This window comes from Ananas comosus, linkage group 9 (genome assembly GCF_001540865.1).
Source record: "Ananas comosus cultivar F153 linkage group 9, ASM154086v1, whole genome shotgun sequence".
NCBI classification, from domain to species: Eukaryota; Viridiplantae; Streptophyta; class Magnoliopsida; order Poales; family Bromeliaceae; genus Ananas; species Ananas comosus.
In genome coordinates this window covers 9,291,529-9,306,505 of record NC_033629.1, presented here as the reverse complement: position 1 = coordinate 9,306,505, position 14,977 = coordinate 9,291,529, and the positions used below count along the sequence as shown (strand labels likewise).

Sequence of the window (14,977 nt, the reverse complement as noted above, 5' to 3'; positions counted from 1 at the left end):
AACTTTTGCAAATTGCAAGGTTCTAGTGTAAGAATAGTATTTTAATATATTCGGGATGTTTTAAGGGTTGCCTGTATGGTACCTGCCAGTTTCTAGAGCTTATTGGATGCGAGAAAAGGTTTTCGGCCTCGAAATCTGCAAACTACAAATTTTAGAGCTTGAGTACTGGTACGACATCGGCCGAGTACCGGTACGTCGTAGTGTGAGGCTTGACCGAGGCTCGGGTTGAGCAGAATTTTGTGCAGGGTAACGGTACTCCTCCCCGACTACCGGTACGCAGTGCAGAAAAACTGCAATTCATGCAGTTTTTAATTTTTGGATTTTGAGGGGCTTGAATGGATATTGTCACAATGTGTTTATATACCCCTTTACCACATTTGTTCCTCAGCTGGCTGAGGCTTGAGAGGGGGAATAGAGGTGGGTTCTTCTCTCATTCTCTTTAGATTTTCTCATCTAAATTCTTATATTTTTTAGGATTGATCCCTTTTTCTTCCTCTCCTCCATGGTTGCTTGCATCTTGGAGCTTAGAGGTGATGAGAGGAGCTTGTGGATGGATCAAACTTCAATCCTAGCCCATGATGGCTCAAGTTGAAGCTTGTTTTGAGGATAGAAACCTTCTCTTAACCTCTATTTGAAATATTTGCATGAGATTTGGGATAAAACCTAGTTTTTAGAAAACTAGGATTTATTTTGGAGTTTTTCAAGTGTGAGCTTTTGGGATGGAATTGATGAGTGTAGAACACTCTTATAGGTTAGATTTGAAGCTTCCTAGCCTCGATTTGGGCTTTGATCAAGTTCTTCTTGACCTAAGGTATTTTTCACTTTTTACATGTGTAATTTTCGAAGATTTTCGAAGTAGCTTTTTGGAAGCTTTTAACCCTTTAGAATTTTTCTTAGGGTACTAGAAACTTGGTGGACAACTTCGTTCGGAGGAACGAAAGCGTTCGGATGTGATCCGGTGGGTTTGACCTCACCGAAATAGGTAAACTCCCTCTATATCTCCTATGATTTTATAGGACTTAATTGTTGCATAATCATGATATTTATGCCATGATAGAATTTTAGGGTGCTTGAAAAATACATGTTATGTATAACATTTTGTATGCTCCATGTAGTAGAGAACAATTGATGAAATTATGCAAGTTGTACCTATGAAATTAAAGTACGATGACATGTTCCTTTTGTGCATTGTAGGAATGCATAATAGAGATGAATTCTAGGTCATTTGAGACTCTAGAGAGCTAATGGAACTAGTGGACTTTGCAACTAATTTACTTGCTAGATAAAGATGAGCATGATGTACGACATGTTAACCATTTGAAGTAGAGCCCTTGAGTTGATAAATAAGATTCTGTGTTTTAGATACGATGATTGATGTAGTTCGAATACTTGATATCCATATGATATATAAGATGGTTGATATACTCTCTGTAATAAAGCATGTTGTAGTACATGTTGCATGAGTAAAAGAAAGCTAATCATTGCATGATAATTTGTATACTCTATGTAGAGGAGGCTCATATAGAGAGGTATATACATACTTGAAAACACTATGGTTTACCCGACCTATGAGTTGATAGATGAAACCTTGTGCTTTAGGCATGTAGGAGTTTCATGTGTTGGAATATGTAAATGATATGTAAATGTCATGTAAACAACATGTAAATGACAAAATACATGCTTGAATAGTTTAATAAGAACCAAACATTTGCATGGCTTTGTATGTGTATATATATATATATACTCCATGATGTGGAGGCCTCATGTAGAAAGGCATATGCAGAACATATACTATGACTTGATAGATACCCGTGAAGTTCATTGAATATGACAATAGAAAACTATTCCTTTTGCATATATTATAATGGAAATATCCTAGGTTGGCATACGGGTGAAGCCCGTTAGGTTCTTGAATGAGTCATAGAACCACCCTTAATAGAATGAATGAAATATGGACCTTAATGTACTTGGGACATGTGCAAGACATAGAGAATATTAATGTCATAAAGTGGCATTTGACTTAGTAAACGGTTTAACCTTTACACTATAACATAGAGATGAATTTTGGGTCGTTTGTGCTTATTCCATATTTTGGACATGGTGACCAAGAACTGGATGCTTATGATCATGCTTGCTTGCCATTGTGCTCATGCGCACAAGCTTATGAGGGTCGCTCCTATAAGCCGGCACTCCGGAGTTGGCCTATGCGACAGATGCTCGCCCGTGCGGAATTGAACTCCTACTGGGTCGCCGTGGGACAGTCACATTCCAAGAGGAAAAATACTGGACTACCCGGGGTCATTAAGCGGCACAAGCCGAACTACACTTGTGTAGGTCCTGAAGAATTGAACTATGTTAACCACGAGTTAATTAAACTTGACATTATGTTGGACATACAAGTGAGTTGATACCCTTTGATACTAGTGAATGCATAACTAATAAATGGTCATACCAGTGGTTGGTTACCCTATGTTGGGATTTGATGCATTCATAATAGAGGGATATTTTCGTGGGACATTGTTACATTGACACCTTTAGTCGTAGTAACCTACACTGGTGATGTTAATTATTGAAAGATAGCTCAATGATGACTATAACAATTTAATGTCAATGACAATGTGAAACTTGTACCGTAATAGTTGTGCATGGTTACATATGAATTAGTACTTTACTGTTGTATACACCTTTGCTTATGCATGTAACTACAGAGGGTAAATTGCATTGTTACCCCCTGAACTTTTGGCGAAGTTTCACTTTACCCCTCGAACTCCTAAAATGGACATCTAACCCTCTAAACTTTAATATTTCATTCATGTTACCCCTTCCGTCAGTTTTCCGTCAAGCTCCGTTAATCGGAAATTGATGGAAGGGGTAAAATGAATGAAATATTAGAGTTTAGGGTGTTAGATGTCTATTTTAGGAGTTTGGAAGGTTAAGTGAAACTCGCCAAAAGTTCACGAGGTAGCAGTGCAATTTACCCTGTAGGACTCTTGACTATAAATTATTTTATTATAATATGTTACTTATGGATTGACTACTAACTCTCAAGTTAGTGATCATGCTTGATTTTGAATTTATATATATTTTTTATTCTAAAATAAATCATACCATAATTTATCCTATATTTTATTGTAATAAAATAAAAACGAAAGAAATGAATTAGAGTAGCTTAAAGATAAGAAAAGAGCAATACTAACTACCTACGATGCTCGAACACTCTACTGTCCTAGTGTACTCGCTAATATGGTTGATTTATAATAGGTGTCCTCACTAGGATATAGAGATTTTAATTCTCAGTTAATTTTCTGTAGTACTCGTTTGTCCATTTTATCTTTAAAAGCATTGTTATAGAAAATGCACTTATTTTCTATAAAACTATGCAATGTAATTTTATTGTAGCCTAAAATAAAATTTGTGTACATCATTTCAGCCAATTAAAAAATTTTAATATAAAAATATAAAATAATATTTTATTAGAAAATGCACTTATTTCTTATGAAACTATACAATGTAATTTTATTGTAGGCTAAAATAAAATTTTTGTACTTTATTTCAGCCAATTAAAGATTTTTAATATAAAAATATAAAATAATATGTTATAATATTTTAGAACAATACTTCTAAAGATAAAAGAAACAAACGAGTACTACAGAAAATTAACTGAGAATTAAAATCTCTATATCCGAATGAGAACACCTATTGTAAATCAATCATATTAGCGAGTACACCAGAACAGTAAAGTGTTCGAGTATTGTAGGTAGTTAGTATCGCTCTTTTCTTATCTTTAAGCCACTCTAACTAATTTCTTTCGCTTTTATTTTATTACAATAAAATATAGAATAAATTATTGTATGATTTATTTTAGGATAAAAAATATATATAAATTCAAAATCAAGCATGATCACTAACTTGCGGGTTAGTAGTCAATCTATAAATAACATATTATTATAAAATAATTTACAGTCAAGAGTCCTAGAAGTAAATTGCACTGCTACCTCCTGAACTTTTGGCGAGTTTCACTTAACTCCCCAAACTCCTAAAATAGACATTTAATACCCTAAACTCTAATATTTCATTCGTTTTACCCCTTCCATCAGTTTTCAGTTAACGGAGCTTGACGGAAAATTGACGGAAGGGGTAACATGAATGAAATATTAGAGTTTAGGGGGTTAAATGTCCATTTTAGGAGTTCAAGGGGTAAAGTGAAACTTCGCCAAAAGTTCAGGGGGTAACAATGTAATTTACCCTAACTACATGTATGAAATTCATATACATGTTAGAGACATTTCTTGTAGAGGCATGATATAGTAGAAATTGTTTTATTATCTATCGCATTTACATTTCTTACTTCCTATATCATATCTACGCCTCAGTTGACCTAGTGGTATATTTCGCCACTCTCGGCGGCTTACCCACTGGGAACTATGTTTAATATTTCTCACCCCCGTTGGTTGGTTGTTTTTGTTTCAGAGCCTTCCGCAGCGGGAAAGGCTAGGGATCGTGGCAAGGGAGGCAACGACTAGTTAGAGCCTCACGATGTGTGAAAGATGAACCCGCAGATTACTTATTTGGCTTAGTTCAGTGGAATCTATTGTACTCTATTTGAGATCATTCGGATTATGTTGTACTCTTGATTGGGTTGTTGTAGTCTTGAGATATTAATTACAGAATTTGTGTAGCTAGCTGTTATATGTTCTCCCTCTGATTACCATATTTAGGTTGGATTACTATTGCTCTCTGTGATTGTTGTAGACGCCTTGTGTACATTGTGGTTTTTGGTGTGCACGGCGGGTCTGGGTACGCGCCCGGCGAGCTTTCGCTGTAGCCCGGGGCGTGACAGTCTGTGACTCCTCTATTTTCATGGGATGAAGATCGATCGGATATGTGCCGATTTTGTGTGGGTACGCATAGAGGTCGGGCACATGCGCAGCTATACTAGAACCTCATAGCAAAGATTGAAACTTATAATATCAACAGTACTGTAGATCAAGAGACCTTAACTGGTCCACGATAAGATCACTGAATATAAGAGTTTTGCTTACATTAAATTTTTGTATAGTAATATGAGAATGATCTGCCGGCAATAGATTGATTCATTGATTTTGTGATATGCATTTGGCTACCGAAAAAGTTTTAAAATGCAAAACTATCTTCCATTGCGTTTTTTTTTTGCCGGTTAATCTCTAACATTTAGTGCTCCGAGTTTGTTTTCACATTTATTTTGCTTTAAAACGACTCCAGCTTGTCTCGACACTGTATAGATGTGTCGACTAGCCGATGCTACTGTAGTAAATTTGACAGCTAACCCTTAGGGACACTATATTGAGTCACATTGTTGAACTCAGTGCTCACAAATTTACCCTTACACTTTCTCACAAACATTAAAGCGCAGAGACGGGTAGAAAAACATATTGAGGCACTACGGTGGGACTTCCCTGGAAAGGAGGGTCGACTACAAAATGTAAAGGGTACCTAATGGCCTATAGGAGCATATGCAAAAGCCAAAAAGAAGGGAGTCTAGGAGTAATAGATATGGCTATTATGAACGGTGCCCTACTAACTAATTGGTGGTGGAGACTATTCACCGAACCAGAACTACAATGGAACAAATTGCTAAGAGCGCTTTACTACAATCAAATAAAAGCTTTTAAGAAGGGAAACACATATAGACCGGCTTCCCCGTGATGGAGGAATTTACTCAAACATAAAGAGATTTTTAAATATGGTGTGAGCTACATGCTGGGTAAATATGGTGTGAGCTACATGCTGGGAGATGGGAGGTTGATAGATCTTGGGATAGATAGGTGGAACAAAAGATCTCATTACAATCTAAATTTCTGAAAATCTACAATAAAATAGTGACAAAGGATATCAAAGTTAGTCAGTGCTTCTCTAATGGAGGTTGGCGGTGGAGGAGGATACTGAGAGGGTCTGTAGCAAGGGAACAGGGGCTTGAAACTAAATATATGGAAATTTAAGAAAATGCTGACTAGTGACCAAATCGGGAACAAACCAGATGAAATTTGGTGGCGGTGGACTGTGAGTTTGTGATCCATGTGGTCTCGATCAAATCGACCTATTCAATGCTCAGAGATGGGGAAATAAGGAATGCACAGTCATGAAGGATGTAGAGCCTTAAAATACCGATAAAAGTACAAATCTTTCTTTGGTTTGTCCTCAAAATAGATCTCCTACAACAAATAACCTTGTTGCGAGAGGATGGATCGAAGATTCAACGTGTGTGTTATGCAAGGATGCCATTGAGATTGTAAATCATGTCTTTACAAAAGAGTGTTCTCAATAGGTTCTTAATGGTGATGACTCTTGAAGGACTGCAAGAAAGTGATTCCGGAGATAATGTCGGAGAGATTTGGGAAAAAGTGATTGAGATGAGAGGCTTGCAAGAAGGTACAAGGAGTTTGCGTGTTCTAACAGTGAACTCGTGGGCAATCTGGATAGAAAGGAATACGTGATCTTGAGGAAACTAAAGTCGGATCCTTTGATGGCTGCTAACAAGGTTAGGACCCTAGTGAGACAGTGGGAGGAATTTTGTTCCCGACAAGTGTTCAACTCACAACTGATTCCTTCTGCATGTTTCTGCTATTCAGGTTCCCTAGCACTCCACTTTTTGTTCTTTCTTTTCGTATTTTTTCACGTTTTTGTCTCTTTTCTTTTTTTTTTTTAGTTTCTTTCTTTGGTTGTTTTTTCTTTCTTTTATGGAGGCCCTGCTGCCTCACCTCTGTAGTTTAGTTTATCTTACGTATCCAAATAATAAAGCAGATAGTGCTCACTACGACAAAACTAAGCTATAGCGACACTTTTAAGTGTCCCTAAAACCTAAAAATTGTGCTGCTGGCAAAAATACCGACACTAATAATAGTGTTGCTATATGTGCAGTCCCTAGGGTATATAGCGACACATTACAAAGTGTTGGTATATCCCAAAATAAGTGCTGCAGTTTAGTGACACTTTTTTTTTGCTTTTAATGACACACATAAGCCTACCTATTTTTTTTTAAAAAAAAAAGCAATATTTTTTTATATAGTGACATTTTATATGTGTCTCATTGTCATTCAAAGTATAATATTTTATTTAAACATGTAGTATTAAACTTTAGTTAAGCTAATCTCATTTACATTAAATCGATGAGACTAAAAGAAAGCAATCAACAAAGTTTCTTAAATTCTTGTTAAAATGATAAAAATAAAACCAAATATCCATACGTCACAACAATAATATCCACTCATATATTGTAGTAATTATAATAAATCAAACTTTCTAACTGAAAAAAATACAAAAAATCAAAATTTGTATAATAACAAAATCAAAAAGTGCATAAACGAATTCTGATCGGCTCCGCGAATATATACTTGAGCCTGCACATTGAATAACATCTGAATTAGTTCAAATTTGTGTAATATCCTTGATTTGCTAGAGCATTAAAAAAGAAAAGTGTACTGCCTATGTTTCATAACAACAAAATACAACAGAATTCTGTAAAAATTAAACTAATCATTTTTCGTCGAAATTAGTACCAAAACATTAATAATCCAATTCGAAACTGCCGGATGAAATTGACACAAGAAACACTGCACAAAATAATTAAGTTACACCATTTATAGTTCTTCGACTATCAAATGAATAATGTTGAACTATTTTAAATTAGTGCATATCAATCCACAAATACCAATAAAGCACTCTGTAGTCTACAGGACTTTTACATTAATTCTTTTTATCTATAATTTTTCTTAATTTTAAATTCTAGCATTGTAAATACAAGTTACATTCTCTCTACCAAGATATGTTGTCGACTCACAAGACAACAAGATACAATGTACATGGTTAAGCTAATATTTAAAAAGACCACTCGACCATTAAAGATCTATTGAGATAGAAATAGTAGTTTCAAGAGAAAATAATTACAAAATTCAACCCCACAATAATATTATTTGCCTACTGCCACATGTGCTCGGCACATAAAAACTATGTAAACTTTATAGGAGTAATAAAGGTGCAATAAATATCATAGTCAGACATAAAACTATTCAAAGTATTTATAACTTACCTTAAAGCCATCTTTTGATAAAAGCACTTTTCTTCTTTACAAGCCCAACACATGCATGTCATCAACAGAACCTTTTTTAGTTGTATTTTAGTAGAATAGCTTCCTTCAAAAGAAACTTACCAACCTGCATTACAACACCGATTAGTATTTAATGAAAGATGAAGCAAAAACCTCATTGATAGTGTGCTTTATCAAAAATGTGCATGTAAAACAACTGTTTAAAGTGTCTTATGCAATTAGCCAAAAGATAAAGCAAAAAATCTCTACCTTTTACTAGAAAAATGCTCTAGAATTTCTATAGTGTGCATGAAAATACCTCATTGATTTCCAACATAAAATTGCAGGAGATGTAGAAATGAAAGAAAAATGATGTTTCTTCAAGTATTTGTGTACTAAATGATGAATGAATGCCACACTCCATCATAGCATCCTTTGATATTTAATGAAAGACCAAACTTATCTTCAGCATTTAGGTCTAGAAGGCCTAGAGAACAATTATAGTTCTATTCTATCCATTTATCCAGTAACATTACAAAATATGATCTAGAATATTACCTTTTATTTCAGCAAGAAAAAGGTCATATCTGAATGGTGAAACAACCAAAATATGGTAAAATCATCTGAACAGTACAAAATTAAAAGAAAATAAAAGCACACAACTAATGCTTTAAACTATTAGGAATACTTATAATTGCCACAAAGTCATACATGTATTTAATGTCTATAACATTATCAGTAAACACGTATTTCATACCTTCATACTATATCTGCACATTGAATAATATTTGAATTAATTATTGATCAGTGAATAAGTTTTGAACATACAATAAGACTAAGATGATTAAATTTACCTAATGAACAATAAGCCCAGGGATGAACATCATAGATGAAAAACGGAAGCATCTGAAATCTAAGAGAGTAAATATACTACAATTAGTGTTAAAGAAAGCTAATTTAAATAGTCAATTTAGCACATAACTTTGAGAAAAGAAATGGATTGGAACTAACAATTTTTTTACGGTATATAGATTTTTTGCACTTTGAGCTGCCATTATGATGAACTGAATTTGAAGCATTTCTCGCAGAACATTCTTCAACTTCATTCGCTCTTCCAATAGAGGGTTCAACAAGTTGGCCACACTGTTAAAAAGAAAAGCAAGTTGCTTGCAACAGTCAAAAGTATATAAACTATTGAAAAGTAGGCAAATGTTCTTTTGCCATTCAAAGTTACCTCTATTGCTCGGCCAGTTGCTAAGCATTGTAACATATGTTTTAATTCTATGATAGTATTGTTTTGCTCTTGTACCACATGTTCAAAGAAAAGGTAAAACATACGTTCTAACTTTTCTTTGAAAAAAAAATTCTATTAATTGTCATCAAGACATTGTCTTACATGTTTGGTTTGATTAGAATTTCTATATAGATGTTATTTTAATATTAACTTTTTAAATATAGCAATTGAATTTTTATTAAAATTCTTCTAATGGTTTCTCATCACAGAAGATATTAGCAGAAGTTTAAACATGAAATTTCTATATGGCTAGTCCCAAGTGATCAGGAAATTCTGAAGTAGGCGTGTAGAGGTCAGTTCTAAAACAAATGCGAAGTTTGAAAGTTCTCTTTATTATCTTACTTTGTCTCTAAGTTTCAAATAATAGAAAATACTTTAGGTTCTTCGAAATGTTGCCGTCTATATATCATGATGTGTTGATAATTATATATAGTACTCTTAAAATACGTGAATCAATAAATCAAATCGCTCCGCATCTTAATCTCAATACATCACAACTAGGAGTGGAATTACTAAACAAAGCCCGGCACAATAGGTCGTGTATGGGCCGGGCTTCGGATATCAAAATTATAACTTTAGATCTAAGTCAGGCTTAAAAATTTAGACCTGAAAAAGTTTTGGATCTATTTGGACATGTCCAAGCCCAACCCAGACCCGACCCGAAAGCCCGATAAATTAGTTACCAAAATAAGATATTTAGTGTATATATATATATATATATATATATATAGAGAGAGAGAGAGAGAGAGAGAGAGAGAGAGAGAGAGAGAGAGAGAGTTGAGCTAGAATACTATCGATAGCAAACGGGCTTCGTTGCCACCTATTTGTTTTCGATGATAGAGCCTCCAAATCGACAATCGGCACCGTTGAATATGATCTATACCACTTGAAGTGTTTAGAAATTAAATTTGAAATCTTTTCGACATCATTTGCCTAATGATTAAAAGGTTTCAAAATTTGTAATTTTAATGGTCAATATGAGGCGTTTTCTCGTTTAACGGCGTAAAGATATCCAAATCAATTGAATGTTTGTTAGAAAATTCTTTAAACTATTTAAAACAAGATCTATACTCTTGATCTTGATTACAAGACTCCTATCATCATTTTTTAAAGAATATTCATTTTCAGCCGTTCATTTTTGTGTCCACTCGATGGATAAGAGAACAATGTTGAAACTGTATGAAATTTGATTTCTAAACACTTCAAGTGGTATAGATCATGTTCAGCGGTGCCGATCGTCGATTTGGAGGCTCCATCATCGAAAACAAATGGGTGGCAACGGAACCCGTTTGCTATCGATAGTATTCTAGCTCAACTCTATATATATATACTATTATTATATATATATTATATTATATATAAAAAGAGAGAGACGAGAGAGAGAGAGAGAGAGAGAGAGAGAGTTGAGCTAAAATACTATCAGTAGTAAACGAGCCGTTTTACTACCTATTTGTTTTCGATGATAGAGCTTCCAAATTGACGATCGGCTCCGTTAAATATGATCTAAACCATTTAAACTACCTAGAAATACAATTTCACACACTTTCAATATTGTTCTTTTATCCATCAAGTGAACAGAAAAATGAATGGCTGAAAATGAATATTCTTTAAAAATGATGATAGGAATCTTATAAATCAAGATCAAGAGTATAGATCTTGTTTTAAATAGTTTAAAGATATTTTCTAACAAAAATTCAATTGATTTGGATATTTTACGCCGTTAAACGAGAAAACGCCTCTTATCAACCATTAAAATTACAAATTTTGAAACCCTTTGATCATTAGGCAAATTATGTCGAAAAGATTTGAAATTTGATTTGTAAACACTTCAAGTGGTATAGATCATGTTCAACGAGCCGATCGTCATTTGGAAGCTCTATCATCGAAAATAAATAGGTAGTAAAATGGCTCGTTTACTACTGATTAGTATTCTAGCAAAACTCATATATATATATATATATATATATATATATATATATATATATATATATATATAATATATATAGGAGAGCGAGAGAGAGTCCGGCTGGGATACTATCAATAGCACCAAGCGCTTGGTGCTACCGAGTTTTCTGCCGTTAGATTTAACACTTTGACTATTTTCACCCATTAGATTATATTATTCAACCAACAACTTATTCTCCAAAACTTAAGTTAATAGAAAACAGTATTTTTAATATTTTATATTTAACACTTGTTCTCACGTTTAGGCTTACATTTAGACTCGAGACTTTTGATAGGCCTAAGACATGGGCTATATGTGAGAAAAGTAATTATGCTAGGAGCCTGTTGAAATTCAAACTTAGAACCTTCTATTTTGATACCATATTAAATTATACTTTAATATTATGTTAAATAAATTATAAGAATAGTGTTTTTTAAGATTTTATATTCAACACTTAGCCCCCATAATTTGTAGAAGTTAATGTCAGCACGCATTCGTATGATTAGTTTCTCTTTGATTTACTCCTATTATTACTCGTCCTAGTTTGTTGCATATTAGGTGGTGGGTAGGCAAAAAAGATCAGAGTTAACCAACTTTCAAGGCATTAGGTGAACCAAAGATGGGGAGCTGGTAGCATTTAGTGAATCATGAGTGACCCTTTCAAAGTACATAACAAACCCTAACCAAATATCATCATTAAAAAAGGAAAACAAAAAAAAAAAATATATATATATATATATAGGGTTGGTTAAGGAGGGGAGCCCACCTGTGGTCACCCCCCAAATTATCATATTCCTAAAGTGGTTACATAATTGGCTATATATATAACATCACATAGCTCTCTGCATGCCACCGCTTCACTTCATTGTCCTAGAATTATTATACGTTGGTTTTCAAGGGCAAGTGCAGAAAATTAATTAACTTAGGCTCATGGCTAGAGTGGCAGTTCTTTTGATGGTTCTTGTGGCCGTCAGTCCGGCGGTGGCGACAGACTATACGGTGGGGGACTCTCAGGGCTGGGCGAGCGGCGTCGACTACAGCACCTGGGTGGCTGGCAAGACATTCAACGTCGGCGACACCCTTCGTGAGCACGCTACCTTCTCTCCTTCTGGTTTCTAGTTATTTATTTGATGGATCAAGTCAATTATTCAGTAATGTAATGTGTCACATTTCCTTCGGGTCTTTGTTCATGTTTCATTTATGGTAAGACTAAATGGTCCTTTGTAATATTGGTCGTTCCCCAGTGGAGATACAACCAATTGGGCCGGGTCATATTTGGGACCGCATAGATTGGTTTCGGGTCATAAATATTAGCATGTCTCACCCGAATGGCCCAAACAATATGATCCTATTCTTATCATACTTTGGGTTGGCCCGCCAACCCAACATGCCGGCCCGACCCATCAACATCTATTGTTTTCTTCATTTTAATCGCTAAATAATCACCACCATTTCCTATGAGCCTGTTTGGTATTGAGAGTCATTTAATACTATGAACCGAATAGAGTGGAGACAAAATCATATAAAAATATTCTTCTCAATTTCTGCTAGAACTGTAAAATTTATATTTTAATTAATTAATTCACGACGGTATGCACAACATGCTATTACGGGTAAATTCACCAACAACTTTGTGAAAAATCTCAGCATTCCTCTTATGAAATTGCTTGAACTATAATAAGTTATTATATCTTGGACTTAGTTAGGCAGGAAAATTTATCAAGCAATTTTCCACCATGTATATATATTTGGGTCTAGATCCCACAATTTAGCTTTCAACTCTAAATAGGAGTTTTCAAAGTTTTTGTTTGTCTAACACACTATTTTCACTTTCTCCAAAGCCTAAAAAAAAACTTCGGTGGAGTGCTTCCGGACGATACCTTATTAAGAAGCTCTGATCCATTATCATACGTCGGTTTTGTCTGATTTTAATGTTAAAAAATATAAAAATTATTTTAGATTTTAGTGTTAAAAAACATTCAACGCACTCTTACGGATGTAAAATTAAACAGTGGCAGCGGATCGAGGGCTACCCCAAGAGGCATCATTGGAGAGCCATCGCATGCCTAATATATATTTGGTCAGTTGGACCATTTCTTCTTAACAAGTACTATTTGTAAATTTGAGGTGCTTAACAACATATCCAATTGAAGACCATACAAAAGCTTTTCATTGTAGCAGAAGCAAAAACCTCAAATTAAAGGCAGCTTTAATAGAGGCTGATTTTTACTCTTCTTTTTCTCTGTAGCAAAATCTCTGTATTTTTTTTTATTTGTTAAACTTCGACTGCTGATTAAAATTATCAAAATAAGTATAAACCTTACAAAAATAAAATACAAAATAAAGAAAAAAAATATTGCTAAATCTATAAATCAAAATAGACTCTAATTTTTCTTTTCTCTAACCATCCCATTCAACATTTATTTTTCTTTTATAATTCTTTTATTACTCCCCTCCCGGCCTCTCCCCCTATTTTCTTGGTACTAAAAGCTATAAAAAGGGTCGATAAACTGTCGAACCCTAAAACGAGCAGTTGTAGAATTAATTATAATCCTTAATTTCTCATAAAAATGAGCAACCACATTTTAATTGTAATAAAAATAATAATCTTATAATTGATCTATGCAATGGTCTAAGTTTCTTCACACAAGTCACATCATTTTGTATTTTATTTACCGCTAAAGTTCAAAAAAAGAAAAAAATTTGTATAAATTAATCCTGTGAGGGAGGATTAATCGTAGCCCTAATCAGACTAAAGGCTATAATTGTACGGACTGCAGTGTTCCAGTACAGCTTCATGCACGACGTGGCGGAGGTGAGCAAGTCGGACTACGACGGCTGCTCGGCATCCAACTCCCTCCAGTCTTACAGCGACCAGAACACCAAGATCCTCCTCTCCAAGCCCGGCAGCCGCTACTTCATCTGCGGCACCCCCGGCCACTGCTCCAGCGGCATGAAGCTCGCCGTCACCGTCGCCGCCGCCTCCCCCTCCACGACCCCCGCCGGAGGCTCCACGCCGTCTTCGACCACCCCGACAACGCCGACTACGACTTCTCCGTCTTCCACCGCCACTCCCGCATCCGCCAAACCGCCGTCCACATCGAAGTCGTCGACGACCACCAGCGGCGCTGCGGCACGCGGCGGCGGGAGCGGGATCTACGGCGCCCTGGTGCTCGTGCTGGGCTTCCTCGTGGGGAATATTGCGGTGGCGATGGGCTAAGAGTGGAGAGGCGCAGGCGAGAGGCAGTGCTACATATATACTATTATTATTATTATTATTATTATTCATTATTTGCTGTTGTTTATTGAAACTGATGATGATGTGTTTGTATGGGGGCTGCGTAGGGTTCATGCGTTTTGATGAGTTTGGCTGTGTACTCAGTTGGTAGTGTCGTAGCTATTTCCACGGCTCTTTATAATTTTACTTTTACGTACTTTTATTTTTACTTTTTATATCACTGCCCGTTTGTGCCTTGTTCTGCACTGGCTAAAAAAATCCGCGCGATAAATATATTATTAATTATAATTAATCGTTACATCTTATAGATTAATCTTTAGATTTTAATATTAAAATTTATATCAAAAAATAATAAATAATTAATACATAATTATTGAGAAATACAAACTCACTTATTATTTATAATTTTTGTTAATTATGAGCAATACTATTTTTATC

The 14,977-nt window shown here is 35.0% G+C and overlaps 1 protein-coding gene and 1 long non-coding RNA gene across 2 annotated transcripts; both read left to right on the top strand.

The window, feature by feature from the left end:
* LOC109714927 lies at positions 415-4,634 on the top strand. The gene is made up of 3 exons (XR_002217463.1): positions 415-811; positions 898-982; positions 4,471-4,634. It is a non-coding gene; the product is annotated as an uncharacterized LOC109714927 (long non-coding RNA).
* On the top strand, positions 12,130-14,754 carry LOC109715005 (uclacyanin-3-like). Its single transcript, XM_020239782.1, has 2 exons — positions 12,130-12,385; positions 14,082-14,754. The coding sequence occupies exons 1-2, from the start codon at positions 12,232-12,234 to the stop codon at positions 14,519-14,521; spliced, it is 594 nt and encodes a 197-aa protein (XP_020095371.1). The 5' UTR covers positions 12,130-12,231; the 3' UTR covers positions 14,522-14,754.

Excerpts from the sequence above, each read along its gene's own strand:
- LOC109715005 (XM_020239782.1), top strand. The coding sequence starts at position 12,232 with ATGGCTAGAGTGGCAGTTCTTTTGATGGTTCTTGTGGCCGTCAGTCCG. Across the intron at positions 12,386-14,081 it reads CAACGTCGGCGACACCCTTC|TGTTCCAGTACAGCTTCATG; the intron begins GTGAGCACGCTA and ends TACGGACTGCAG.